The sequence below is a fragment of the Rhipicephalus microplus genome, chromosome 8 (genome assembly GCF_043290135.1).
Source record: "Rhipicephalus microplus isolate Deutch F79 chromosome 8, USDA_Rmic, whole genome shotgun sequence".
Taxonomy (NCBI): domain Eukaryota; kingdom Metazoa; phylum Arthropoda; class Arachnida; order Ixodida; family Ixodidae; genus Rhipicephalus; species Rhipicephalus microplus.
The window spans coordinates 26604327-26631933 of record NC_134707.1 but is presented as its reverse complement, the minus strand read 5'-3'; the positions used below and the strand labels follow the sequence as shown (position 1 = coordinate 26631933).

Genomic DNA, 27607 nt, shown 5'->3' with positions numbered 1-27607 from the left:
CGGCTGAACACCCGCGAAAACATATGATGTAGTTTTTGTGTCCAATAACAAAAACAAATGAGTGACACACGGACCAGTTCACATTAATGGACTTTCGTCCTCTCAGAGCCGGCGAAGAATAGTTGAGCAGCAGCGTTCTTCGCGTTGCTTGTCTCGGTTGCCGTCGTGGAAGGACGAGACTTCGTCGTTGTGCTTGAGCGCAGTCCTTAAGTGTAAATTGTATCGACGTAGAGCAACACGCTGACAAGCTTGAAGAAGAGAAGTATTGGCCACCCGCTAAGAGAATCCGAAAGAGACGTCAGGCATCATCGTCCATTTGAGGAGCTCGGATACCGTGGATAACATTCAAGCAATACAACGGTGTCGTTATTGTGGGTGTGCTTGACCGTCGTTGACTAGTCCTGTGCTATAACACTTTGTTTTCTATACTAATCACTGCCAGGGTGTCTTTTGACCTGTAATGTTACCTCTACGTATGCATCTGCTTTTTGGCTTTACGTAGAGACTATTTGGACGTATTTATTTCTGTTTTTTCTATAATATCTGGCTCTGTAATATCTGAGACTCACAAAAATTTCAATCTGTTTATGTCTACGCCCCACATACTGGTTGAAAATAGAGCAAAGGGAGTCACATTCGTTTGCCATTCTTTTCCTCTTATTCATCTCTGCCTCTATTTTCTTCCAAACGTGTCGTCACTGATGCCGATTCCTTAATGGATTTCAGGCAGCAGCTTGTTGTTGTTGTTGTTGTTGTTGTTGCAAATGATATGAGTGTACCGTTACCACTACTCCTGGTATCCCAGGACTAGACCAAGATGCGCACGTCGTGGGTGCTGTTCTTCGCGCTCGTCTTCACGCTTTGCAAGTGCTGGAAATACGTGCCCTTGGCGTCGACCGTGGCGCAGTGGATCGGATTCATCGTGGTTGTCAGCTCGCTCTCCTACTGGTTGACCAGGTACATCTGGACCGTAGCCTTCGTGAGTCTAGTGTCTGCTGAAGGAAAGGCGGTTCTGGTGACGGGTAAGTATTCATTTCATAAAAAAAATATGGCCCACTTATGCGGCAAGTGTATCGAATATTTTGTACTGATACGTATATATGCCATGGCAATACATTATGGCGCTGAATATCACAATGGGGTCTTTATGAGCCAACAAAATCAACACATGCTCTTTAGTGCACACTCTTAAAAAACTGTCTTTTTGACGTTCAATCACATCTTCGATTTGCAATCACTTTTCCCCATTACTTGTTATTTCGAATTTGAAACTTGTTTCATACTGGCACACTTGGTGATTGACATCCACAGTGCGACCTTCTAAACACAGCGACTGCTTCTCTGCACAAAAGCTCTTTACGCTCAAACTTTTTATAGGAGGAAATATCAAGCAACCATGAGTTCATGACTTATCACTCATAATTAATAGATCCTGCTTACAAATAATAACGGGTACTTAGAAGATCAATGCTTTGTTAATTTGTTCCAAGGCTGTTGTAGCACTATATTTGTAAAGCTGTCAGTGTAAACAAAAAAAACATGCATAATAAGTGTTCTTTGCAGTCGTCACTCTTTTTGTGAAACAAAATTAGGATAATTGCACACGCTATATGCCTATGCTAACTCTGCGATTAGTACCTGCGTTTAATAAAAATCGCTGCTACAACGCTAGTTATAGCACGAGACCAGAAAGACACGCTATAACTATCGCGCTATGACTCTCGTGCTATAACTATCGTCATGTCATACCAACTAGCCCAAACTACCACGCTGTTACAAAGTTTCGTTCAAGGAGGACACACGTCTAGCAAAATGTTTTTCAGAACTGGAAAAGCTGGTGCTCGAGCAGCTGTCTACTATAAAAGGCAGGTTCAAGGTCACGGAAATACGTATCATTTTCAGCTGGCCAATCTCTCGATTGAAAATAAGCCAAATGCCAAAGAAGCGGACAGTTTCTTACAAGCTTGCACTTTATAAATATCAAGGTGTGGTTTCCAAGTGGAAATTCACGTCCAGGTATATGTCTAACGTAGGACAGGCGGCGTGAATAGTGAAGTCGAGGTGTTATGTACTCCACTTTAAAAAGCAAAGCAATCTAGGGAGGGCGTTTATTGAATGGAAGTTTTAGAGTAAACCAAAGAAACGATACATCAAAAGAACAGGAACCCAAGGTCTCAAAACATTATGCGTCACACACACCATGAGTCTATGCGACGCCATGGTTGTTATTTCAGGTATAGGATGAAACGAACATGAATAAGGTCTTCTACTTGTGCTCATGGTATGCTTGCAACCAGCTTTCGCTCACCATGGATTGTCGGCCAGAAAATCCACAGCAACCATGGCAACTGCACTGGCAGTTACTCCCCGGGGGTTAAGGTTACATATAGACTATCAAAACAGGCGCGAATGGAATAAAAACAAAACAGTCTGGTCAGTAAAGATGTAGGTGTTTGTGTTAGCGCTTGTAATATGCAAATACGCGTGTTGGCGTAATATAAACCTCAACAAACTAGTTCTAGGAACGATTTGATAAAAACGTAGACGTGCTAATTGATGGCATCAATATGTGGGCAGGAACGTTTGTCAGTGGTGATTCGGTCGGGCTACATTGGAAAGAGGCTGTGATTATAAACGACGCAAGTATATAGAAGTTTACCTTTTGACGTTACCATTCTATATGCTGAGTTTTTCTTCTATTTTCACTGCATTTTCTGACTACCAGAGTTAAATTGAGTCCGGTAACGTATGTTTGGAAAGAAAAAAAGCGTTGAAGTTCTGGCCAAGTTAAAGATTGCAGCTGACTCGAACTCTTTCAAGGGAATATATCGCTAGAGTGACTTTCCTCCTTGAACGACTTCTCAGTTCACTATCCTCTTGATTCTAGAACGTCTTCTCTCTCAACGCTCCACCTTGACTAGAATATGTAGTGGACAGCAGCGGCCTTAAAGGCCAAAAAGGTAACTACGTATGAGGGATAACTGTCATCATTGCCGAATAACTGTGACGTCATTGTTAGTCGAGCCATGATAAACTCAGTCGAGTGAAGGACGAATTTAATGTCCAGTCTTCGCTTAAGAGTACAGGGGTCAAAAGCATTTGTGCTTTCGCCTTCACCATGCTTGTTACATTCATGTTCCATCATATGTATTACTGCAGGGTGTGACAGCGGCTTTGGATATTATCTGGTCAAAAGCCTTTCCCGCATAGGTTTCTTTGTGTTTGCCGGCTGCCTGGACGCCAATAGCGATGGAGCCAACGACCTGAGGACGCTCGACAACGTCAAAGTTCTGCAGATGGATATCAGCAGCGAAGAGCAAGTCAACGACGCCGTAGCGACCATCAAAGTAGGGTTGGGCTCCAAAGGTGAAGGTTGACCATTATAATTATCAGCGTTATAGGATGACTTAGCGGCAGTGCGGTGTATTTCCAATATAAAAACAACGTAACACTGCAACATTTTTAGCGGTGACGTCATCCTTAATGAAATGAATTCAATTGAACTAAGACCAAATTTCTTCGAGTTCACTTAATTTACATAGCGTCATACCTGCGACTACGACTGACCAAACATCTGCATTTCTGCCAGGTTGGCACTTGCGAAACAGCCATCAATCAATGGAGCCGTGAACGGTCACCCACTAAATCGGTGTTTTGAGCGAGAATTCAAAAAGGGGGACTATTATGACTGTATATTTATGAAAAATAGACCGCAAAAGAATATTTCAATGCAAAATGAGCCCTAGAAGTCCCCGGATGTACACCTCTCCCACCCCCAGTGACTGCCATTTTGCCATGGCTTGTGTGACGTCATGCGGATCATGGAGTGGAGTCTATTACCGCTTTCAGCCACTGCCAACAGCCCACTTTTTATGCCGGACTCCAGCAATCTTTAAAATCTCTTTAAAATGACGATGATGATGATGTGTAGGTTTCAATGGCGCAAGAGCCAGTTTGGCCAAAGAGCGCCATGGAAAAGATGGAACAGTGGCAATGATTTGTGATGTAACAATGGCATGTAAAGATATCAACTATGATGGTCCTACGAATCTGTATAAGGGCCTAAGATCGCTCGCCTTGAATCGGATAAAACAAATATATTAAAATCATGAGAATGAGGCGAAATAGTTAACTAAAGACTAATGGTAATACTCAGAGTAAAAAGAAAAGGAAACCTTTGGGCTGACATGGTATTTAGCAATATATACATAGTCATGCATGGTGGTTGAGTGGCCGTAGCGTTGCGTATAGTCCAGTAAATCCTCTGTGAGCGGTCACAACGTGGTTTATTTCGACGTTTCGGCCTAGAGTCTGGCCTTTATCCAGATTTTTTTAATCCTGATGAAGGCCAGACCCTAGGCCGAAACGTCGAAATAAACCACGTTGTGACCGCTCACGGAGAATCTACTGGACTAATATATATATATATATATATATATATATATATATATATATATATATATATATATATATATATATATATATATATATTATTTGTTGGCTTGCCCCTTTCTCTTTTTCTCTTCATTTTTTATTGCACTGCGCAAGGCTTCCCTGCTCCACGTAATTCATGAATAGGACCTTCAACTGCGTGCTTCGCTGCTCAATACTTCACTAGATACATCGAATGACGACTGTCATGCGTTCATATCCAGGTGACAACAAAATATGGCATTAGGAAACGATAACTTGCTTCTATAACCTCGTCATATTATCAAACTGTCGTATTACAACAGACTCATCACCAATAAGTTCACAGTAATTTGAAGGACACTGTGCAAATGCAAAAGTGTGTCCGGTGAACGCCTGAGCCAATTCACCTGGCTATGCCATATCTTTCTCTTTCTTTTTTGCGTTGAGTATAGCGTATCATATCGGATGAATCCACATTGGTGATTTTGGGACGTTAAACCCCACATGTCATGTATATATATGTATATATCATTCGTTTTAGACCCACCATTACCTCTGTCTCAAATCGCATCTGATAGCCTGCATCAATCCTTGATCAGATATACTCCTGTTTCGATTTTTGGCTTTTCTTTCTATATAATTTGTTCAGTCCAAAATTACTTTGTGTTTGAAAAACCATACACCTTTTACTTACGATCCTGCCACCCGGTTCTTGGCCGATCCCTCTTTGTGGGTGTGCGCCAGAGTAGCAAGTATCATCATCATCATCATCATCATCAAAGAGAAACAGCACAGCCAAATTTGCTGAAAGTGCGAGAATGACTGCTTAATTATTATTTTTTCTGTGATAGCATGCAACATTGGGACCCTAACGACATCTCATGACGTGCTGACCTTTTTAGGTTTCACTGACCCAACTACCAGGAAAGAGCAACTTCATAGCCATAAACTACTCATTAAGTTATGGCTAACAATGAAACAACCACTAGATTTATTCTCTTTTATTCTACATGTCGTTATGAGGATCGATATGTTCGAGCTGCGTACCAGGGGCACGTTTATTGGTCAAGTAACCCAGCATTCTATGACTCCTTTTTTACCTCCACAAGTTTTCAGTAAAAGAATTTCCCTAGTTTGCTGAGAACTCTTTCAGTGGTTTTTCACTCTCACCACTCTTCTATAACTTCGCTTCTCCGATGAAACCTAAGCAGGGGTGTAGGCGAACATTTATTTTTAGAGGGGGGGGGGCAATTCTTTTATCTGAAGTGAGGGCCGGGCAAAGAGATGTGGTCAAGTGTCATGGTGGGCTATGTATGCTACGACAAAAAAAAAAAAACTGGGGAAGGGAGGGGGGACACAGAACCAGTGGGTCACCTCTGGCCACGCCACTTGACCTAAGGTGAGCCTACCTCCACACAAGATATGAACTGAAACTGTTTATATGGTATGACTATTTGTGCGCTTCACCCCTGCAAACTGCTCCTGAAGTTGTCGTTCCGTGACTTCGTCCTAACCTGATATTTGCGACTGTTTCTCCTCATATGTGTAGTGCTCTGGGCGGTCGTCTGCAACGCGGGTATGCGAAACGAAGGACTACTCGAATGGATTCCCATGGATGCCCTGAAGAGAGTAATCGACGTCAACATCATCGGCAACTGCCGAGTCAGTAAAGCGTTCTTACCGGTACTCAGAAAAGCAAGAGGACGCCTTGTGGTCGTCACAAGCTCTTTCGGTAATGCACAGGTGTGTGTGTGTGTGTGTGTGTGTGTGTGTGTGTGTGTGTGTGTGTGTGTGTGTGTGTGTGTGTGTGTGTGTGTGTGTGTGTGTGTGTGTGTGTGTGTGTGTGTGTGTGTGTGTGTGTGTGTGTGTGTGTGTGTGTGTGTGTGTGTGTGTGTGCGTGCGTGCGTGCGTGCGTGCGTGCGTGCGTGTGTGTGTGTGTGTGTGTGTGTGTGTGTGTGTGTGTGTGTGTGTGTGTGTGTGTGTGTGTGCGTGCGTGCGTGTGTGTGTGTGTGTGTGTGTGTGTGTGTGTGTGTGTGTGTGTGTGTGTGTGTGTGTGTGTGTGTGTGTGTGTGTGTGTGTGTGTGTGTGTGTGTGTGTGTGTGTGTGTGTGTGTGTGTGTTTGTGTGTGTGTGTGTGTGTGTGTGTGTGTGCCTGTGTGTGTGTGTGTCTGTGTGCGTGTGTGTGTCTGTGTGCGTGTGTGTGTCTGTGTGCGTGTGTGTGTGCGTGTGTGCGCTGATGAAGTCAGCTGATGAATGAGTTTGCTTGCCTATGAGTTGGTGTGATGTCAAGACCACGTTTTTCTTCAGGTTACGTAACCATGCCGATGGCAACTCCATACTCGATGACAAAGCACGCTCTTGTGTCCATGGTCGATGGACTTCGCCGGGAGTGCTATGGCAAGGGAGTCGACATCATCTCGGTTATGCCTCAAGCTTACAAGTACGTTACTTATACGCACACGCCATTGACCGCACAGGCCCACTGGCGGCTGAACCGTAGAGAGAACACGAGGCTGAATTCCCAATGCTTTACCGTAAAATAAAGTTTCTAAAATTGTGGAGCTTTGTTTTTAGAATGGAATGGCAAGGAATTTTCGCTAATATGTATTCTCATTCTGGACATATGGTATGCTAAATGGAAATAACACAGTGTCGAACAACGCTCCCATTATTAGTAACGAGCTGCTCTCAAATTTAGCGCTCCCGCATTCTATACGCTTGAGGGGTCAAGTGCCCATTCGTTATTGGCGTCTAGCAACTTGGCATGCGTTTATAATACCTAGAAAATGAAATTAAAAAAATTAAATAATAATATTTGGTGCTACAGCAAGCGTTTAATTGTTATCATCCTTATAGAAGGTAATCTGCTTTCCAGGAGCATCACTAACTTAACTTCCGTAGGCTAAGTTATTTCATGTAAGTAACCTGCATTTCAAGTAAGCTGTATTTCATTTTCTTTTTCCCAATACTTTAAGTTTGCATCACGAAGTTCAAATCAACTTTCATCTTTATGTGTATTCAAGATGAGATGAGCACGAGTAAGGCCGACCCATTTATGTTTGATGAGTTCACCGAATTTCAAAGCTCAGACTTGATTTATACTTGGGGTCTAACGTCCGAAAACCACGATATGATTATGAGATGCCGTAGTGGAGGGCTCTAGAAATTTCGACCGCCCGAGGCTCTGTAACGTGCACTCAAATCTGAGCACACGTGCCTACAGCAATTCCTACTCCATCGGAAATGCAGCCGCTTCAGCCAGGATTTGATCCCTCGACTAGCGGATGAGCAGCCGAGTACCTTAGCCAATATACCACCGCGGCGGGACTTGCAAATCTAGGAAACATCCAAGCAAAAGTGTGTGAGGTTTTCGTGCCACTGCATGTGTTACCATATGCACCCTGAAAAAGCTACAACTTCGTAAAACCGCCAGCTGCTTTTATTTGATTTTATCGTAGTCGGCGTCTTGTTTTCATTGTCTTCAACAACTAGTCTGTATGAACGCTCCAAAGATTTTTCATGCACCTCTAGAACAAAACAACAGGGCGCAATGGCTTTGTATGCTTTTAGGCACTACTATACAGGGTGCTTTAAAAGGCTATATTTCTTCATTGCCTCCAACACTGCAGTGTGCGGGAGTGCTTCGAGCTAGTGCGGGCCTTTCGTGAAAACACCTGTCTGCGTTCATTTGACCTCGTCAAGCTCGCCGCACTGCATTAAGCCCCGTAATGTACCTCTACATGACATCAGCCCAATCCAGCTGCGTGCACACAAGCAGCAACGTATACTCTGTTCGCAGTTGAACTCGAAAAAAAACGAATGACAGAAACGGAAATATGCAGGGTCGACACACGTGCCTCGTCTATTGGCGATTGGACCCCCCCGCACAGTACGCCGGTGTCCTTTATGCAACAGCCACAACTCAGCTGCTTTTCGCCGCGTAGGTCATGCCTGGTCGGGTCTCCGTGCACCTGCTGCTCTTCGCCAACGCCCGAGAACTCGCTGGCACTGCAGAAGTTTCGCTAATCACACCTGCTGTGCTTCGAGACATAGACGAACTGAAGCAGATTATTTTTGCAGTGCATCCGAAGCTCACAGCATTGGAGCACAGTGCAGTGATCGCTGTGAATGAGTCATACGTTGAGCCTGGCGTCGCGATAACACTCAGACAAGGAGACGAGGTCGCCTTCATACCAGCAATCAGTGGTGGTTAGACTTAAGTCCTCGGTATCTGACCAGCAAACGGAAGCACTTTACTGATCCGGTGAAGTGACCATCGAGAACAACTTTTACCATATGTTTGGTGGAAGCAATCACTAAATCAAGGAAATCATTGTGCCTTTACCCCATGAGCTAGGTTTTCAATGAAGCAACAGTCTCGGTCCAAATCAGAACTGACAAAGAGGAAGACCCTGAGGTGAAACAACGCTACATACCAGCTTTCGGCCGTGCCGCATCATTCGTGTGACTTGGAGGATTATCTACGTTGATCAGAGTGACATGAATCACGTAGAGCTATCAAATAATGCACTGGATGTAGGTGCTGTTCTGGCTCAAGTGGGATCGCCAGACTGCGGCGCTATATCCATCTTTTTGGGAACAACGCGCAATCACTGCGATGGAAAGACTGTGGACAGCCTGAGTTACGAAGCGTACGTTCCCATGGCGAAGCGAGAGATGCTGCTCATCTGCGAGGTCATTCGCGAACGCTGGGACGTGAAGAACATCGCCATCATTCACCGGCTCGGAGACGTACCTCTGGGCGAATCGAGCGTGCTCATAGCCGTCTCCTCCGAGCACCGTCAGGAGGCGATGAACGCGTCGAAGTACGCGATTGACGAGCTAAAGCGACGTGTGCCGATTTGGAAGAAGGAGCACTACGCTAGCGGTGACAACCAGTGGAAAGCGAACAAGGAGTGCTTCTGGACCGAAAGTCATTGAACTCTAAACGGCTGTTTTCGTGCGTGTGCGGTGGCTTTCATGGAATCGCTTTTGTTGTACCATAGCGTGTTCCACAAAGCACCACCGGCGTTTAAAAAAAAATACTAACCTTCTACTACGGTTTCTGTTTTGTAAAAATAGTTTAAAATAACTGACTATATGCTAGCCTTTATCGGTTTCTGTTCGTATTCATTCCAGCAATAATCCGTGACATATTCCAGTTATACTGTAGGACTCTTGTTTAGGTATACGTGTTCTTCATTAGGTGCCCTTCTGTAACAGCCTCAGAATTATGGCATGCTCTTAAAACCTCTTGCTCACCGACTTCCTATCTAAACTGAATTTTCTCGTTTCTAGAAAGTTACTTTTATAGTGACATCCCATATATCCGATCCTTCGTACAATTATTATACTGAAGAACCTTGAACTCCTAGTTATTGTATTGATATGTGATGTCCTGATCTTACTGAGTCTTCTGGGTATTGTTTATACTAGTCATTGCGGTATTATGTTTACTGAATGTCACCTTTGTGAGGATCTATTGGTATCATGATCTTTTGTTTAGAATGAAGAGATGAGACGAGTTCAGCAATCTTGTTGAGTGTTCGCGAGCTTATGGGTTTTTGGAAAGAGTGCGTGGTTAAGGGAAACGCACTCGATTTCGAACTGAGGTGTCTGCGTGCGTGATGAATGTTACCGTGGGTGCAATTGCTTCCAGATTTATCGCTTGCGTTATCAATGATACACGCCTCTTGATTCTGAATAGTGAGTGTACAAGGTACTGCTGCCAAAATTGCGTGTAAAGATTTGTCGTATGGAGTATAGTCAAACATGTATTGCAGGTTATTCATGTATTTCCTCGCCCCGTGCTGGTCTTGCCACCTGAACACAAGTTCCATATGTACCTGGACATACGCCCTTCTTTGTAATTAAACTTTTTTGCCTTACTGTAACAGTTTTACATTTGGCACCATTGCTCAATGTTCGCAAACATTTTCTGCAGTTGTATTGTACAAGCCAGGCTATATGGTAAAAACTCTCGGTATATCGCAACACGACTGCAACTATTATTTGACTATTTTCTTCCCAAATCTAGCGTGCAAGTATCAGAGACGGCGTTTTGAAAAAGCTCCGGAAATTTCGACCATCTGGTGTCAACGCGCATTGCCACTGCACGGTAAACGGGTCTCTACATGGCTATCAGTAAAATGACCATTAGCACATGTAAGAGCCCGAATCCTTATATGCCTCATAGAACTCGCAAAACAGCCGTCACCGAAGTCAAAACGAATGACGAAAAAAAAAACATGTCAGGAGGGGTCACGATAAGCCGTCATTATGACACCACATGTCGGCATTTTTCGTCATGTCCCTATGAAGTCACTATGTTACGCCACCAGATGACGTCATAACTTAGTCATCGGTTGGCTGATCACGGAGCCAGTGCAGAGCTAGGTGAGCAGCAGAAAGGTCGCAGCGTCTCCAATCCCGGAGACCGGGCAAAATACCTTCAGGTGCACAAAGCTCTCGGTGGGGGTGATGGATTGATGGATATGTGGGGTTTAACGTCCCAAAACCACCATATGATTGTGAGAGACGCCGTAGTGGAAGGCTCCGAAAATTTCTACCACCTGGGGTTCTTTAACGTGCACACAAGTCTGAGCACACGGGCCTACAACATTTCCGCTTCCATCGGAAATGCAGCAGCCACAGCCGGGAATCGAACCCGCGACCTGCGGTTCTGCAGCCGAGTGCCTTAGCCACTAGACCACCGCAACGGGGCTCGGAGTGGGTGAAGTAGTAAAAACAAATGTTGAGAAAAAGTATAAAAGATGGTTTTTGCATTCTTGTAGCAATAGGCAAGTGCATAAGCAACATTGCGAGGGTTTTTCTTTTGCTTCTGGAAACTATAGCAAGCCTCTTGGCTGTAGTATGCATAAGTGTGATGACGGCGATTATAGACTCGTGGGGTTGTATTGACCGTGAAATATGGGACTGTGTGTGCCTGCTTTCCTCTCTCTCTCTGTTCCTCAATCTTTGAAACTCGCTGACCCCTGTTCCCGGTGAAGGGTAGCACACCAGTACTTCTAGACTGGATTACCATTCCTGCCTTTTTTTATCTTTTGTTCATTCCAAGACGTGGCTTCATCACCTCATTTTGATATGCAAGCTCTCGAGCCAGCATTTTTCGGGAGGATTTCTAGAAAACAAAATCGAACACAAAGTCGACTGATTTCCGGGCTTTAATTATCACCAAGCGCCATCTGCGAGGTATAATACGCGCTACATATAGCTTTAGCTTATAGCTCAGGTGCACGGAAATCGAACTGCATGACACAAAGTTACTGAAAACACAACGAGGGCAAACATTCACGCTGTTTCCCAAAGAGCGAGCATTTTCTTCTACTAAGCCGTGGTAGAGACTCCATGGCTTGCGTTCCGTTGCCAGTTATTTATCAACGCTGTCTATTCATTGCACAGAACTACCAAAAAACCGAAATGCAAAAAAAAATTGTGCCCAAGCACGTGAGCGAGGGAGAAAATTTCAATACAGCACAAAAGATCCTTCGTTTTTCGCGACTCGAAACGAATAACGAATTCATAGTGAATAACTTGGCGTGTTGGTATTCCGTCGTACCAAACATAAGGTGCTGAGAAGACGGCAGATGAAAAGAGAGACAAACACACGCACACAAGTTCCCACTTCTAAGAACATTTGATTCCTAGAAAAAACGGTTGGTCTTTATGCGGACTGCAGTGTAGTCACGCTTCATTGCTACGTAGTCGCATTCAGATATCGCAACTTTTTCTCGGAGAAAAATACCGAGGTCAAACTCGTGCAATGATCACCGGCTTCAATAACATTACTTTTCCTCAACTATTGCAACACTGTCTGCATAAATGGCACCTGTTTTTTTCTCGGAATAAACATTGTTAGAAGTGGCGCCCTGTGCCAGTGTGCCTTCTTTTTCGTCTTTTTTTTTCGCCTGTTTAAAATTATAGAATTACGAAAGGTGATCACACGTCTGCTATTTGTCACGTGGTATTTTTCTAGTTACGGGGTTCGATAAATTGCTACTGTAAACAGAACGTTGCACACTTCTTGTATTTGAGCAATAGAAAACTTCTTGTTCAAAATTATTCCACAAGCTTTAGTGTTTCTGGCAGTCACAGTTATCACGCCTTAGATCACTCTACCAACACAATCTTCTTGAGAAGAGCACTATCTAAATTACTTTGACTCCCCCCCCCCCCCCCCGCGCACCCCCTTCTTTCTTAATATTTGGTCCTTTCACCTACTTCGCAGGACGAACATCACAGCTCCTTCGTGTTCGCAACGACTCACGACGGAAGACCTGAGGCTAAACTGCCCAGAGGTCGCCGACGACTTCACGCAGGAGGAAATCGACGGCTGGATACGTTCCTCCAAGGACTATTTCGACGCCCTCAACAGGGATAACCTCCAGGAGGTCGCAGACGCGATGGTATTGGCAGTGCGGGAAACGTACCCGAGGACGTGGTACACAACGCCACTGAGTCTCAGCACGATTGCGTTGTTTCCCTGTACGTATCTGCCAGACGAGGTGACGGATGCAATCATGGCCTTTGCCAGGGCTAGGATGTCTTCCTTCTCAGACATTCTGAACAAGAACAAGAAACATTAGTACGATTTGCTGGTTTTTTTCCGGAAAGTCATTTACATAAACACGTAGCGCTTTATATCATACAAGAAAAAAAACTGCGGGAGGCTCGTACTGAGTCGCGAAATGCTTGGCATGGTGAATTGGCTATAGATCGTCAAGTTTTCTGGCTCTCGCCAGTTAGATTATTCTAATGTTTGTTTTTTCCCTCTCACTATTCAGTTCTCTTTTTTTTATTTTATCTGGCTCTTCTTTGTTTTTCTTCCTTTTTTTAGAGTCCCTGTCACCTTTTTCATTCTTACTGAAGCAGTGACAAATCGTAAGATTTCCCCAATTTGTCTGGCCTATACTCATTCATGCTGATATTTTTTTGAGGTCAACCGTTTTACCTCAAGCTTTGAATCAGCGACCATAGCATAGCCAATATTGAAAACTCGGTGGCACAAAGTTCTCCGTGTGGTGTCTAACTTCCTTCGGAGATAAGAAATATTGGTATAGACAAGATAATTATCCTTGTCGCCCACAACTTGCTTACAAACACAGCCGACCACTCAAAAAATACTTCGATATAGACGTTCTCAGGCAGTTGACTGTGACGGCCACCAGGGACATGCCAAGCCCAAGCCGTGCAATGGCCACGCCAAGAAACGCATTGATGTTCGCTCAACACAGATAATTTCCGAGATGAAAACCAATGTGTAACGCGTGTTCTCATGATGCACCGATTCCGCACACACTGATTGAAAAGCAAATATCTGCTGCGCTAGTCAGTTTCACGTGGGCATTGCAATGCACACTTCCATGTCTCGTGTGGCTGCGCTCCGCCTAAGTGACATTCTTAAAGCAAAAGGGCACTCAGGTTAAGAGACACATATATATACCTGTATTACTGGTGCAATAAAAGCAGAAGTATCGCACGAAGCCACTACTGTACGCTTCAAGTGTGTATTACAAACTTTTTATCCCTCTTCGTGTCTAACAGGAAACGAAATGCGTCAAAATAACCATTGTGACACTTCCCTATAGCGAACCGAAAGATGGAGCAAGTTGGCATAAGCTCATTAATGCGAAGCGCGGCACTAAACAAAAAGATGAAAAAAAAAAAGCCCGAAGCATGTTGAATCTCCAATTTTACTTGTCATATCTATTTTCACGCAAGTCACAAGTGCTTCGTCGTTGAACGATACACTGACGTCTACAGTTGTCGGATGCCAACTTCATAACTTCTGAAATGCAAAGCAAAATTACCCGCAATAAACGCATTTGCCCTTTTCAATAATTTGTGTGGACGTTACATCAATAACTGCAGTCTCAGCTTGAAAGCCTTTCTATCCCGGTAGTCAATTGTGTGAGATAATTATTGTGCACAAATTGACTACTTCCATTTAGTGGAAACACCACCCATCGTAATTTCCTCATAAAGAGCTGTATAAAGAACTTGCCGAGAGAAGCATTGATTTCCTCTGAACACAGATGACGCCCAAGGCACAAACAAGTATATAATACGTGTTCTCATGACCTATCATTTTGATTTCAGTATTATATACGCTGTAAATATTCATAATATCATAAACTATGTTCACTAACGTTCTAACTGCTTCAACGATCTGTTAAAAGATTTTATCCAGACATTGTGCCTACAAGATATAAAGAGAGATCGTTAATGAAAACAGAGGATTCTGCCAGCTTATCTAAAGCGCCTACATGCTAATCTTTTTAGGGGAAGGAGATTAAAGGAAAAAAATCCCTAGGAGGAAGAGAACAGAAAGAGAAATGAAAAAAAAGAGAAAGTATTATCACTGGGATATCTGCTTGCCTCCACATGATAGTGATGATGTAAGCTATTTTACAGTTTATCTATTATGTATTCTAGGAATCTGAACAAAAATTTATAATATGAGACATTTCTAAGTAGGAGGAGCTGGTCGAAGTGATTTTTTTTTAGATCTAGCAGTTCGTGTGTAGCTGAGCCTAGTCCTCGTTGGAAACGAAATATTTTTTTTTTCTGTAAGTCTGGCAGACTAACAAACTATGCTTGACTGAAACTAAAGCACGACAGTGTTCAAAAGCATTGCGTGAAATACATCCAACTTATTATGTTTGCAAAAGTCTGCTCTTCACAGGCGCATTTTATGGGATCACGGAATGTACCAAACAGATCTTTTTTTATGCCATATCTACGATCGTTAGGTGAAAATATATGCCATCAGCTCATATATATTATGGACTGGAAGACGATTCGGCTTTGAGTGGCAAACTAATAATGGCATCACAGCCAGCGATTTCGAGCGCTTCTTAGAGTACTTCATGACGGAATGAATATATTTTGGTTCTACACATGTAAATGAACAATTCATGAACATTATTACATGCGCCTATCCGTGTAACGTCTGTAAGGGATTGCTTATCTGAGCAAGTACTTTATCAACAAAGAACTGCCAACAAACGAACTACAAACTGGGGTGAATTATAATTTATACGCTTGTAATTACTTATACAGTGACGATATCAATGGGAAAAGTTACAGTGCGTAGCGCAGTAAAGATATGTGCACCGTACAATAAAATGGTCTGCATAAAACACATTAAAAACGAAAATCATTCTTCGCGGAAAGAGAATAATATAAGCATTTAAAACAATGAAGCTGAACGCAAAGAATGTGCATGTATGACTTGTGGTACCACACTCGGGCAACTACGCCAAATAACTAGGTTGGGCTATAAGATATAACAACAATTTTTAATTAGCCTCAATCCAAACCAAAGTCGAGATAGTACACAAGAATGGTCAGGCATTCAGTTCACAAAATGATGGTGCAGAATCATGCAAGTCAAAAATAAAGAAAAGCTGGCGAAACGGAAAATTTACGTTGCGGGATCACGTATGCGTTGTTGTAGACTGAAACAACCTTGCCGAGTCGGTCAAAACAACGCATGTGTGCGTGCAGCCTCATAAAATGATACCGCGCTGGGAGTCCGGGACGTGAAGGTGTAGTGACATGACGGGTGCCAATTATCCGTCCCCCTTTTTTTTCCATCCTCGCCACATACTGCACCTTCTCCGTTCTCTCCCTGTCTTTCACCCTCTCCCACTGACCTCTCACTCGATCAGCGGCAGTGCTTCATTAGCATGTCGTGTCTTTGAAGGCAGCTGACTCGGGCGTACGGATGAGGAGAAGCCAAGAATAGGGCTGGTTACAAGTTCCAGCCAGGCACACGTGCGCACGCGCGCAAATGTGTATTGGCTCACCACATTCGCCCAAGGACCTCGCTCTCTGCCTGACCTCAACGAGTATTATCCTTCCTGTGCTGATTTTATTCATTATGTAGTCACTTCGTGGGTGTTTTTTTTTCACTTTCTATACGATGGTATTCGTAGGTTGGGACCGGTCTTGAGCAAGCTTGTCTAGCCATCTGCTCATCGCCATCTTCCATCTTATATTTATTGGCATACCGTTTCCTGTTAACCCTTCCAAAAGTTTAGGCTCGGCAATCGATCGACACTTTCATTAACTTTAGTCCCGGTTTCGTTGGCTTCCTCCACTGGCTGATGTACTACTGCCCCCCGGGAAGTGTAAAACCACAAGTGACTCACGTGATGTGGTCGTCTCACTCGCCCTTCTACAGCGCTTTCGCTTGTGTACAGGGCAAACTACTCAATCTTCTCGCGTTGGAGAGGCTGCTGACGTTGATAGCTTCGTCCGATCCATGCTAGCTTCGAGCAGCCACCCCATTTGAGCTGCAGCTGCTGTGTCACATATTGCTGGTGGATCATCTCCACGACGTGGATGCCTTCATTCCGATTTCTGTCACATTGTGCGTCCGCGTGGTTGGAAAGAACCGCCATGAGTAGTGTTCGTTGACTTGCAGCAGTGGGTGACATCAGAAGTGGTTGTGCGTGACGTCATTCAGTCAGAATCGACGACACTGCTAGATTATCGGCACGGCGAAATGTCGTTGTTCTGCCCGCAGCGCGTGAAGACCGCGACCATGTGCCCAATAAGCGCACAGTGGGTACTTTTTTCGGTCTTTTTATTTCTGCTGTGGAAATTGTGGGACTACCTTACTCCGCTGCACCTGATATCAGTGACATTAGGGTCGACTTGGGTAGCGTTAAAGTTGTCCTACACTCTGTCTCGACTCGTCTGGAGGCGCACCATTGTGGCGGAAGTGCAAGGAGATGGAAGAGCGGTGCTCATCACTGGTAAGTAGACTAGTGGAAATAGATACAGCAGCCGTTGGTTCGCATATGACTTAGCATGGTGGTTGATTAGCTTAGTCAGTGGTTCAACGATATACGTTCATTGCCAAAGTGCGAGAGCTGAGTGTAATCTAGACGAGCTGCCGGAAAGAGATTGGCGATTGCTGGTACGGGCTATGCGTGTTTGATCTTCGCGCAGTGTGCATGCGGTAGATTTGAGATCGACTAATGGATATGAGCGACATTACTTGCTCTGTTGGGGTGCAGCCGTTGACCATGCTTTAGAATGAACGATGATCACCCTGAAGAGAACGGACAACGAACTCAAGCAGTACAAATCCCTGTATCTTCGAAAATGTTTAGCGACATTGTCTCAATTATTCCATTCTCAAGGACAAAACGGCCACATAAAGTGAACCTGAAAGCAACGTTTGGCCTCTGTACATCTTGAAATGTATTGAAACTTTCGTTCTTCTCGCTTAGGCAGAGTCTGGTTTCGTAAAATAACGTAAAATTTACCGAAATGAAAACGAGAGTCGAGAACACTTGTTCCACGTTCATCTTCTTTTGTTTTCCGTGTATGCATGGCTTGCTTTCATTGACGACGAATTTTCTAACAGCTAGCTCAGCTGCTCAGCATGTAAGGCAGCTTTACATAAATCGCACCTCTTAATTTTTCAGTTTAGCACGCACCCTTGCTACTCCAGAGGTACATGTGCCTCATCTAACAATGACTTCAACCCTCCGCTCGCATCAAAATGAGACTCCTAATCTATACGTATAATCAATGTGCAGTCACCTTTTTACTCTACTTAAATGCCTCAGTGCTCTACCGCAGCTTGCTTGGTGGGGATGAGAACAGTGTATTAAGGGAACATGATCGATATGTGGGGTTTAACGTCCCAAAACCACCATACGATTGTGAGAGGCGCCGTAGTGGAAGGCTCCGGAAATTTCGACCACCTGGGGTTCCTTAACGTGCACCCAAATCTGAGCACACGGGCCCACATTTCCGCTTCCATCGGAAACGCAGCCGCCGCAGCCGGGATTTGATCCCACGACCTGCGGGTCAGCAGCCGAGTACCTTAGCCGCTAGACCACCTCCGTGGGGCATATTAAGGGAACAAGGTAAGTTTTATACTCGCTTTGTATTTTAGGCTAACTATATGTACTTTTTTCTTCATAAACATAGATTTTACAGCAATTAATTTACTATCATTGTGATTATAAGCCATTCCTCTTTTTACTGAATGATAAATATTCATGAAACTCATAATACTAATTTTTGTATTTGTTTTACTTTAAGTAGCTAATTATCACCCGGTGATCGGTATTAGATGTCGTCTTAAAATAAGTGCTTCCTCACACAAAAATAATTCTGCTGCAGTATATTTTCTAGCACGTGATCTAAATACTGACTGAAATCTATGTTTTTAAATACAGTGTTTGCTAAGAAGAAGGTACATAACTTCAAAAAAGCATGTTTTGAGACAATTGTGTGTAAAGTGGAAAGCATGCTTTATATCAAAAGTACCACAAAATAACCGCCAATTGAAGGACACTTTTAATAGGCACCAGCCCCACATTCCAATCACCAATATCACTTTTTCTTTTTGACTTGAGGCGTCTCACTGGCGGGCCTCCTTTGTTGCCTGCATGCTTCGGAGCCGTGTCTGAAAAGTTCTGTCGAAGCAGGTCAAGTGCGCATAGGCCCTGCACTGTCCAGCGACCTGGCGAAACTCCAAACGAATTCAGTACATTCACACGAGTTATATTGCCATCATTAAACGGGATTACAGCGTCAAGGCTGTGTTTTTTCAGTTTTAGGCGTCCGAAAAACACGTTTTTTGAGCACGTTCGCAGACGACATCGTTGAACGACTAGTCGGGGTTTCGAGGTTTCTCATAAAGACATTTCGCAAGTAATTCAGGATTGGCAAGTTGATCATAACGGGACTTAACAGCCTCAACAACAGGTGCTGGAAGGCGTTCTTTGTGATTGTATGGCTCACCACTGAATTGGACTTTGTTAAATCTGCACCAGATATCAGCGTCCTTCGGGCAAAGGCCGTGGAGCGGATTGGTATTCGTTGATGCCATGTGGAAATATGTGGCCCATACAGCTTTTCGCATGTCCGCTAAGCTGTCTATATTTTTTCCAATGGCTAAAACATGCTAATTTTGGAACTCTGCGAACAACGCGAGCAACGCACGCAAATAACACGTTGGAAAAAAAAAACGCCCGCAAAGTACTTTGACTTGCGGCTAAACATTATCTCGACACATGAAGCACTTATTGCCAGACTAAATATAATTCTCACTAAACTTGACAAAAAGTTAGTGCCCTTCATTTCGGTGAGTTTTTAGCTGCCCACGTCTGCACTCAGGTGAAGCGAGCCTAAGGGGGTTGAGCAGGCCACAAAAAAAAAAAATGTCGCGCTAGAACAAACAAATGACCAATTCTGGTTCAGAAATAGCAACAGTTTTCAAATTGCACAAAAATAAAGTACATTTTTCATAAATATTTTTTCTTACCGTTTCCTTAAAAAACGTTGAGTCAGGGATGTAAATGCTCAGTGTGGAACTACAAGACTTTCTCAGCATTCAAATACAATTTCACGATGTAGAACACCAAATTTACGCTTTATTAGGTGCGAAGCATCTCTTTGACTAGGCTGTGTAACGTTGTCCCTCCGTACATCCCTACTGCACATGCCCGCGTCGCATGCCGAGACGTGCATGCTCGTGTCTAGTGCGGGCCCAGGAAGACACCCGCAGAACTGTCGCTCCCGCTCCGCTCTCTCGCCTCACAAGTCTGACGCAGGCAGCGTCTGCTGGTGAGAAGCCGACTGTTCACGCTTCACAATCGTTCACTGGCCACCCAGGCACTGGACCGCGCGTTCAAGATTCAGTCAAGGGCGTCTTTACTTGGCCTTCACTCGATGAGCGCCAGCAGCAACGTCGCCGCCAGTGTAAGCGTTAGTGCCCGCTGCTTCGAGTCTACACTTGGCCCCCTTAGCGGGAGATGGTCAGAGTTTTCTTGTTCTTTCTAAAACAAAAACATTCTTAGCACGACGATTTTACACGGGAAACAAATAACAGGTCATCTGTTACAGTTGAAAAACATGTGTAAAAACAAGAGAGGAACTCCAGAGAACTTAGTATAGCTGTCAAATCTGCAAAAAGTTCCGAGATTAACTAGCGAAAGCAGCTAGTACGAGATAAGAATTATTTCAGGTCACCGACTTGGGTCACAGTTTGCAAAGAACTGTAATTTGTGGTCTTGGGAAGTGTATACTTTCGTGTTAGCGCGACGGCGCAGTGCTCTTCCATAATTGAGTACGAAGTACTCGAAATCGTTAAACATTTTTTTCTAAACACAGTTCTGATCTCGGCCTTTCGGGTAAGAACAAAGGGTAGTTGGGCGTGCAAGGAAAACGCTCTGTTTTAGCGGGATGGCTTAGTGCTGTCCCATAGTTAAGTATGAAGTACTCGAAATCAAACTTTTTTTTTTTCTAAACACGCAATTTTTTTTTCTTGTTCCACGTTTTTTTTACCCACGGGACCACTTCATGCTCGCCCATAGTAGAGTGTCAAGCGCTCTAAATCGCTAACCACTTTTTCTACACACACACATAGACTCTCCACTCAGCTTTTGACTGGGACGGATTTCTGCTCTCCCATTGTAGAGTATTAGGTACTCTAAGGTGTTTAACCCTTTTTCTAAACACACAGTAGAACTTGAACACTTCCGTCACGGCTTCACTTTTACCCTCAGGGTGCTGTCCGTGAACTCGTTCACAACGTAATTTTTGTCGACGTGGCCTCATGAAATGTGAGGCCCACGGGCTGGATTTATGCTCTCCCTTAGCAGAGTACCAAGTATTCTAAATCGTTAGTAAATGTTTTTCTAAACACTCAAAAAGTTTGGTCTCCTGAAATAAAGTCGTGTAAGGCTCTTAACTTGCGCGTATGAGCAGAACGCTGTTATTCTTTAGGCTCACGGCACAATTTTCGTCAATAGGGCCTTATCAAGTGGGAGGCCTACGGGACAGCTTTGTGATCTCTCATGGTAGAGTAACAAGTACTCAAAATCGCTAATCACTTCTTACCTCCTCCCTCCTCCCGCCTTCATGTACCAGGAGGGCTTTTTGCTCTCTCATAGTAGAGTATCAGTACTCTAAATCGTTAAACATTTTGTACACGCCAAACTGTTCTGATTTGCATTTACACCTGATTACCGTTATGCCAACAACTTTATGTTTGTGTACGTAGTTTAGGTAAACTACGTTTTTGTCAGTTCGCTAAGCGAGTGCAGCGTTAGCAGCACCTCTTTAATTGTTTTCTTCACTTCTTTCTTTTGTCAATTGCACGTCTTCGAGCACAATTAAGTTCTGTGTTAGTTTAGTTCAGGATTGCCTCATATTTTAGTAGCCTTGGTGACTGCTTCAACCACACAGTTACGCATTCTGTGGTAGCTATCTTCCTACATCTGCTCTTGAAGCATGCGGCTTGGCCGTGTGCCATTGCGACGCCAAAGAACGGCATGCTTGCCACCTAGCTTGTTTACGTCTCCCGTATGTCGAACAAAAAGATGTACCCATTAACATGCCGACAATGGAGATAATATGTAGTTCCTACAGTTTTTTTTTTTTTCAATCCGTTTTGCTCCTGTTTCTGGTATTTTGCTGCCTTGTATTCTCAAGTAGTTGTCACCCAAGTAATGCGATAGTCGGCTGCACTTTATTTATGTAGTTTTGCATTGTAACTGAACACACGTGAAACAAATTAATGACGGTCCCAGTGAAAGCACGCCACATGCCTCTGCAGGTTGTGATTCGGGCTTCGGCCACCGTCTCGCTAAGCGGCTTGCTTGCAAGCGCTTCCTGGTGTTCGCCGGCTGCCTCAACTCGAAAAGCGACGGGGCCGAGGAGCTGAGCCAGCTGGAGAACATAGTTGTCTTGCAAATGGACGTTACGAAGCAAGAGCAAGTAGACGAGGCTTTCCTTGCCGTGAAGGGAAAGTTGGGTACCACAGGTGAGCAAGTGCATTTCGGACGAGTAACAAAGTCACCTTCTGAATGACGCCCTGCTGTGAAAATAATCGCAGCGTCAGAGACTTCTCTAGTTAATTTCAGGAACATCTGTGTGTACCATCACACGAGTATTGATTCCCAGATACACAACAGTAAAAGTGATACGATCACGATGTTGCGACTATGACAAATTGAACAGCAAGCCGGCAGAGAGAATGACCAAGAGGCTAGCCGTTCATTGCCCTTACTTATGCGTCGAGCAATTTTGATTTGTTGACGATACCTGTGATCACAACTGGCGATCATCGAATCAGATATGAAGGTAGTCTTAGCGATATGGCTTTTCCACTCGAAGCACAGACTTATCTATGACTTTCTCGAAGTCTGAGAACAAGGACAAAGCAACGTGACGAAAATAAATGTGATAAGAGTGCAGTTAAGGAATAGTACGCTCATCAGTGTATGCTTGGCACCGATGTGCTTCGACACCTATTCCCTAGTGTCTTCGCAGACGACATTAAAAGATAAAAGTGCGAAACATGGACATTTGTAAGTATTAGTGTTTTTGTTTGAGGGCATTCAGCTCCTTCATGAAATTCTCAGTTTTTTTTGTTTACTCTGATCATAAAATTCCAGCTCCCCATTCCCCCCCACTCCACCCGATTTATTCAAGAAAACAAAATTTAAATACGTCTCAAGTGAAAGTTCAGTTTTTGCAAACTCACACACTTGGCGTTTCGTAATAACCAGTTCATTCTAGGTAAACGGTTGGCATGACAATGGGTTCCAGTGGCTTGGTGCCTCCAGCTAACCACGTGAGCCTAAAAAGAGAAATAAGAACAGCACATAGACAAGCGAATATAAAGTTTCAAATATTTTTCGAAATTTTAGTATTCTAGGGGTTTATTTCAACTATCCTTCTATAAATTCAGAAGTAATTTTAAAAAAATGTCTCACGTTATCCTAAAGGAAACCATTTGGTCCCCAATGCTGACAACTCCATTTGCGAGATTTCATTGTCATTTGACAATCCTAATTTGCGGCTTTGCGACGTAGCAAGCTCGGCAATAGCTCCTGGGTGCCATTGTGATAAAATGAGTTCTTTCCACTTCTCCGTGCAGTACTATGGGCAGTTGTGGCGAACGCCGGAATAGGAAGCAGCGGACTACTGGAATGGACGACCGTGGAAACCATCACGAGAATATTTGACGTCAACGTCTTCGGTGTCCTTCGCGTCATCAAGAGGTTCCTGCCCCTCTTGAGGAAAAGTCAAGGCCGAGTCGTCACTGTTGCCAGCCCCTTAGGTGAGAGGGGCACATCTTAGATCCCAACTTTTCTGCGCAAGCCCTCGAGCCCATAAAAACGAATATCTCCGGTTGTTAACGTGGGAGTTCCCACAAGATGCGTGACACGATGATGTAGTGAACGATAGGCACTTGATAGAAGCACGGCTAAAAACATGGTCCAACAGTGTGTCTGCTGTGTGGACAGAGAGAGAGAGAGAGAGAGAGAGAGAGGAGCTGGACGGATATTTTCACTAGAATCTGGACATGTTTGTCGGGCTTTTCACCAGGCATGCTACTCCAGATGCTGCGTGATGAATATAATATATACAAGAATAAACACAAACTTTCTACAGCTGCGCACGAAGACTACCCTAATTACAAAAAAAAAAATAATTCAGAATTGAGGACGCAATTGAGTCAGAATCGCTTTTTCGGCATGTAACGCACAGGAGCTGCTTTGTCATGAGCCCAAATTGAGTGCCAAGTCTCTCAGTACATATGCCCATATATGGATATATAAGCGAAATGTGTGCTTTTTTGGATTAACCTTCACCCTTGCCGGTTTCTACCATTCATATAAATTTCAAAGAGGAGGAGGGGAAGGGTTCTTATTGCATTCAAATTCTACCTAATGAAATCGCGGCCCTATATTCTGTAAAGAAGCTACACGATCACTTCAATATCCGCACTAACAAAGGAAAGAGAGGAAGTTCAAAGGTCAACAAGTTACCACTGTGACCTGCGCAGGTGGATACCAAGAAAATACCTGTTTTCGACTTGTAAGTTACAGAGTTGTTGATTGTTGGCTAAGTCTTTCGCGTCGCATGAGTCTCTCACCGTTAGTAGGCAGTCCGAAAAATGAATGGTCGAATGGAAATTGACTCTTATTTCTCCCCAGACTAGCTACGTACTTTTCTTTTAAATCTTTCCCAGGCCGTCTCGCATCTCCAATGGTGGCACCTTACTGCATGAGTAAGATCGCTGCTATCTCCATGATGGATGCCTTTCGACGTGAGTGTCATGGCCGAGGCGTCGACTTCGTCACAGTGGAGCCCGCAGCATACAAGTGGGTACAACGTTTCCTTTCTGCAGGATGGCCTTCACTTTCTCTACACGTTTCTAATGACAGGAACATTTTCTTCACTGATTTAACTGCCAACTTCGTAACGACGTTGTGAGGCCTCGTGTCTTCACACAAATTACAAAATCGCTAAATAGCTCTTCTTTTGCGCAACCAGTTTCAAATACGCCCCGCAAATGTTTGTTGTGTGCAGTGTTGAAAAACAAGCTTTAAACGCTATACCACCGAAACAAATGCCTTATGACGTTCTTTGTGGAATCGCCTATTCGATTACACGTCGCACAGAACTACTGCAACTCATAAACGCACTGGCACTTCTCATTCTTCCACAGGACACCCATCGTATCGATGTTCGCCGATTCCAAGGAACGCGTGATGCAGGAGTTCCGAAAGCAGAGCCCCGAAGTGATCGCCGACTACAGCCAAGACGATGTCGACGAGTGGCTTAGGGTGACCGACAACTTCTCGGGGCCGATGATCAGAAAGAATCCAGAAGAGTGCATCGACGTTCTCGAGAAAGCGGTCAGGGAGACGCGGCCGACAACTCACTACAGCTCGCCGTGGGGATCTGACCTCCTTCTCCTTTCGGTGTTACTGTCCTTGCCCAGCGACGTTGCCGACGCTGCCATGGAAATCATACGAAAAGTACAGCTCAAGATTATGTGACACTGCCATTGCTCCGAGTGAAAGACGTCCGTTAGACTTCGTTTATTGATCCGGAAAGTACATCTCAAGGATATGCAATAGCAATCACTACGAATGAATGGCATTTATTGAGTTTCATTGATTGATTTAGAGATTAAAGTAATTGTTAATTTACTAATAATATTGTTTTTTGTTATAAATATTAGTTATATAATATAATACGTTCATCTGAACTGCATGTAAGCGCGGTATCGGCTGCCAGCACTTGCGGAAGGGATTGATTTTGTTTTATTGTTTTAAAGTCCCCGTCGTTGCCCTAGTTTCACTGGAAAGCCTTTGATTAAGGGAGCTGCTACTTTTGAATGAGGAAATTCCGCGCAACTTATTGCATTGCTTAACCAAGGGTGTCATAGTGCGCCACGTGTACCCAATCACCCGATTTCAAAACGAAGCCAAGTTCAAAGTCATGTCACGTTGCGATGTGCACGTGCGCACATACACAAACATACATACAGAGAGAAACAGAAAGAAAAATTCCTATCGTGAACTCGCGGAGCATTACTAGGTCAAGGATAACTACACTCTGGAAAGACAAAAAAAAAAAAGTCTGAGTGATGAGGAGAAGAGAAAGAGAAGGAGTGGGAGAGGCAAGCAGGAGCCCAACATACAAGCACACAGGCTCAGATTTCATTGCCCAGATAGTAATAAGCGCTGTCTACTTTTAAGGAGAGTGTTGTTGCTGGCGCAAACTACGCCTTCGGAAGCTTTACCGAAGCAGGAAGAAGGATGCATGCTAATCATATACAAAGAAAGACAGAACTTGAACAGTTCGTTATTGCGGGCACATTCACAAAAAAAAAAATTCAGACTTGTGACCAGTAGCAAATCACAGCGATAGTCCCCAGCATTTTTCGCTATTCTTGTTTATTGCTAATTGAACTATTTTAAAATGCAAGAGGTATGTCCATCGACGCAAACGTTTATTCGCAAATTGAAGCAGGCACTTTGCCCGATTAGTACGAGGCGAAAGAGCCGCCGTTACGCAACATAATTTCCTCGATAGCTCGAGGTCATCGTTGGAAAAGTGTTGCGCCATACATCATCACTGGCAGTGAGCGTGTTTCGACGCCAGAATCGCTCCATGACCTCACATACGCGTTCTTCATAAAAACTACAGTTAAGCGAGTCACATCAACCAGAGGAGCTTCCAAAGCCACTCACTCACCTCATCGTTCTATAGGTACACTTACAAGGTATGGGCAAAGACGAATTCATACGTGGGGCTCACAACGTGAAGGAACGCGAAATACGATTCACGTATAGGTAGTATGGTTTACATAACGTCACCGTATTGTATAAAAAACACACGCACAGGCAGAAGTTAACGATCTGTATCCACAACCAATCTTTCGTACCGTCTACGACACTCCAAACATCAGGGTACTTGTTATGACAAGAAAATATTTTTTCTTGCAAAAAGCAAAGACCGTCCTTGTCCTAGAAAGACTCATGCCCTTGCCTCGGTTAAAAATAAAGAAGGAAATAAAACTTGTGGGACGCTAGAGCTTCGTCTTCAAGGGCGGAACGTGACGGTGTTATCAGGCCTGGATCGCTATAGCCTTCTCAATCCTTTGCCATGCTTCGCCAATCGGTGAACAAATCCACCGTGCTTTTCGTAAACAAACGCTGAGTAACAATGGTCTTTGGAAGCACTCCTAGACTTCCTGCTGCAGGTACGTCTGCGAAGTATTCCCTACGCCATAGTTTATATTTTCGAGGATCAGCGGAGTACCCAGTAAACGTGGGCGCAAAGCAAAATGCACACCTACGCTGTAGCACACACTGTTGATTCAGATGGTGATAATGAATAATGATGTGCCGATTCTGTAGCAGATGATGGTGATAATGAATAAGCTTACGGGGCCTAGCGTTCCAGAGCACCTCATGCCGTGTGACAAGCTCTATAGAGGAGAGCATAACTTCGACCACCCGAGGTTATTTAATGTGCACTTACATCGCACACTACGCGGTCATGTAGCGTTTCGCTTCCATCGAGATGCAATCCGCCGCGGAGGGAATCGATCTCACGACTTATGGGTCAGCGGCCGGGCCGCACGTAACCGCCAAGTGACAGCGGCAGATAATATGCCTTTCTTACTGTCCGCCGAAGTGCATGATGTCAGCGTGATGACGCTAAATTCAAATGGCGTCCCACTTATGATATATTATGACCGTCAAATGTTTCTTTCAATGACGCTTCTTTGTGCTTTTGGACATCTAGAAAGCAAGGTCATTTTTTACCCATACAGATTTAACTAGACGCCATCACGCGCCCTTAAAGTTCTACATGCCTAGGGTGAAGACTTC

The 27607-nt window shown here is 44.1% G+C and overlaps 3 protein-coding genes across 5 annotated transcripts; all 3 read left to right on the top strand.

Annotated features, from left to right (window-relative positions):
• The first annotated feature begins 97 nt into the window (after positions 1-97).
• On the top strand, positions 98-13923 carry LOC119165273 (retinol dehydrogenase 7). 3 transcript variants are annotated; one of them, XM_075871365.1, is made up of 6 exons: positions 98-371; positions 806-1022; positions 3160-3366; positions 5963-6145; positions 6720-6852; positions 12661-13923. In XM_075871365.1, exons 2-6 carry the CDS (start codon positions 818-820, stop codon positions 13016-13018), a joined length of 1086 nt encoding a protein of 361 aa, XP_075727480.1. In that variant the 5' UTR covers positions 98-371; positions 806-817; the 3' UTR covers positions 13019-13923. The 3 variants fall into 3 exon arrangements, with proteins under 3 accessions (XP_075727480.1, XP_075727482.1, XP_075727479.1); XM_075871367.1 differs by lacking the exon at positions 98-371 and having other exon boundaries at positions 422-1022; positions 5963-6158; positions 12661-13023; XM_075871364.1 differs by lacking the exon at positions 98-371 and having other exon boundaries at positions 425-1022.
• On the top strand, positions 8291-10329 carry LOC119164304 (molybdopterin synthase catalytic subunit 2). The gene has a single exon (XM_037416467.2). It carries the CDS (start codon positions 8913-8915, stop codon positions 9351-9353), a length of 441 nt encoding a protein of 146 aa, XP_037272364.1. The 5' UTR covers positions 8291-8912; the 3' UTR covers positions 9354-10329.
• A 3153-nt stretch (positions 13924-17076) lies between the features above and the next one.
• Positions 17077-25421, top strand: LOC119165272 (D-beta-hydroxybutyrate dehydrogenase, mitochondrial). The gene is made up of 6 exons (XM_075871363.1): positions 17077-17197; positions 18228-18322; positions 22024-22230; positions 23350-23532; positions 24448-24580; positions 24928-25421. Exons 3-6 carry the CDS (start codon positions 22161-22163, stop codon positions 25259-25261), a joined length of 720 nt encoding a protein of 239 aa, XP_075727478.1. The 5' UTR covers positions 17077-17197; positions 18228-18322; positions 22024-22160; the 3' UTR covers positions 25262-25421.
• The last annotated feature ends 2186 nt before the right edge of the window (positions 25422-27607 follow it).

What these genes read in the sequence shown, in the direction of transcription:
- LOC119165273 (XM_075871365.1), top strand. Translation starts at nt 818, where the DNA reads ATGCGCACGTCGTGGGTGCTGTTCTTCGCGCTCGTCTTCACGCTTTGC. An exon ending in GGTCGTCACAAGCTCTTTCG is followed by an intron (nt 6,146 to 6,719) that starts GTAATGCACAGG and finishes GTTTTTCTTCAG; the next exon opens with GTTACGTAACCATGCCGATG. An exon ending in GTTATGCCTCAAGCTTACAA is followed by an intron (nt 6,853 to 12,660) that starts GTACGTTACTTA and finishes CCTACTTCGCAG; the next exon opens with GACGAACATCACAGCTCCTT.
- LOC119164304 (XM_037416467.2), top strand. Translation starts at nt 8,913, where the DNA reads ATGAATCACGTAGAGCTATCAAATAATGCACTGGATGTAGGTGCTGTT.
- LOC119165272 (XM_075871363.1), top strand. Translation starts at nt 22,161, where the DNA reads ATGGACGTTACGAAGCAAGAGCAAGTAGACGAGGCTTTCCTTGCCGTG. An exon ending in GGGAAAGTTGGGTACCACAG is followed by an intron (nt 22,231 to 23,349) that starts GTGAGCAAGTGC and finishes TTCTCCGTGCAG; the next exon opens with TACTATGGGCAGTTGTGGCG. An exon ending in GTGGAGCCCGCAGCATACAA is followed by an intron (nt 24,581 to 24,927) that starts GTGGGTACAACG and finishes ATTCTTCCACAG; the next exon opens with GACACCCATCGTATCGATGT.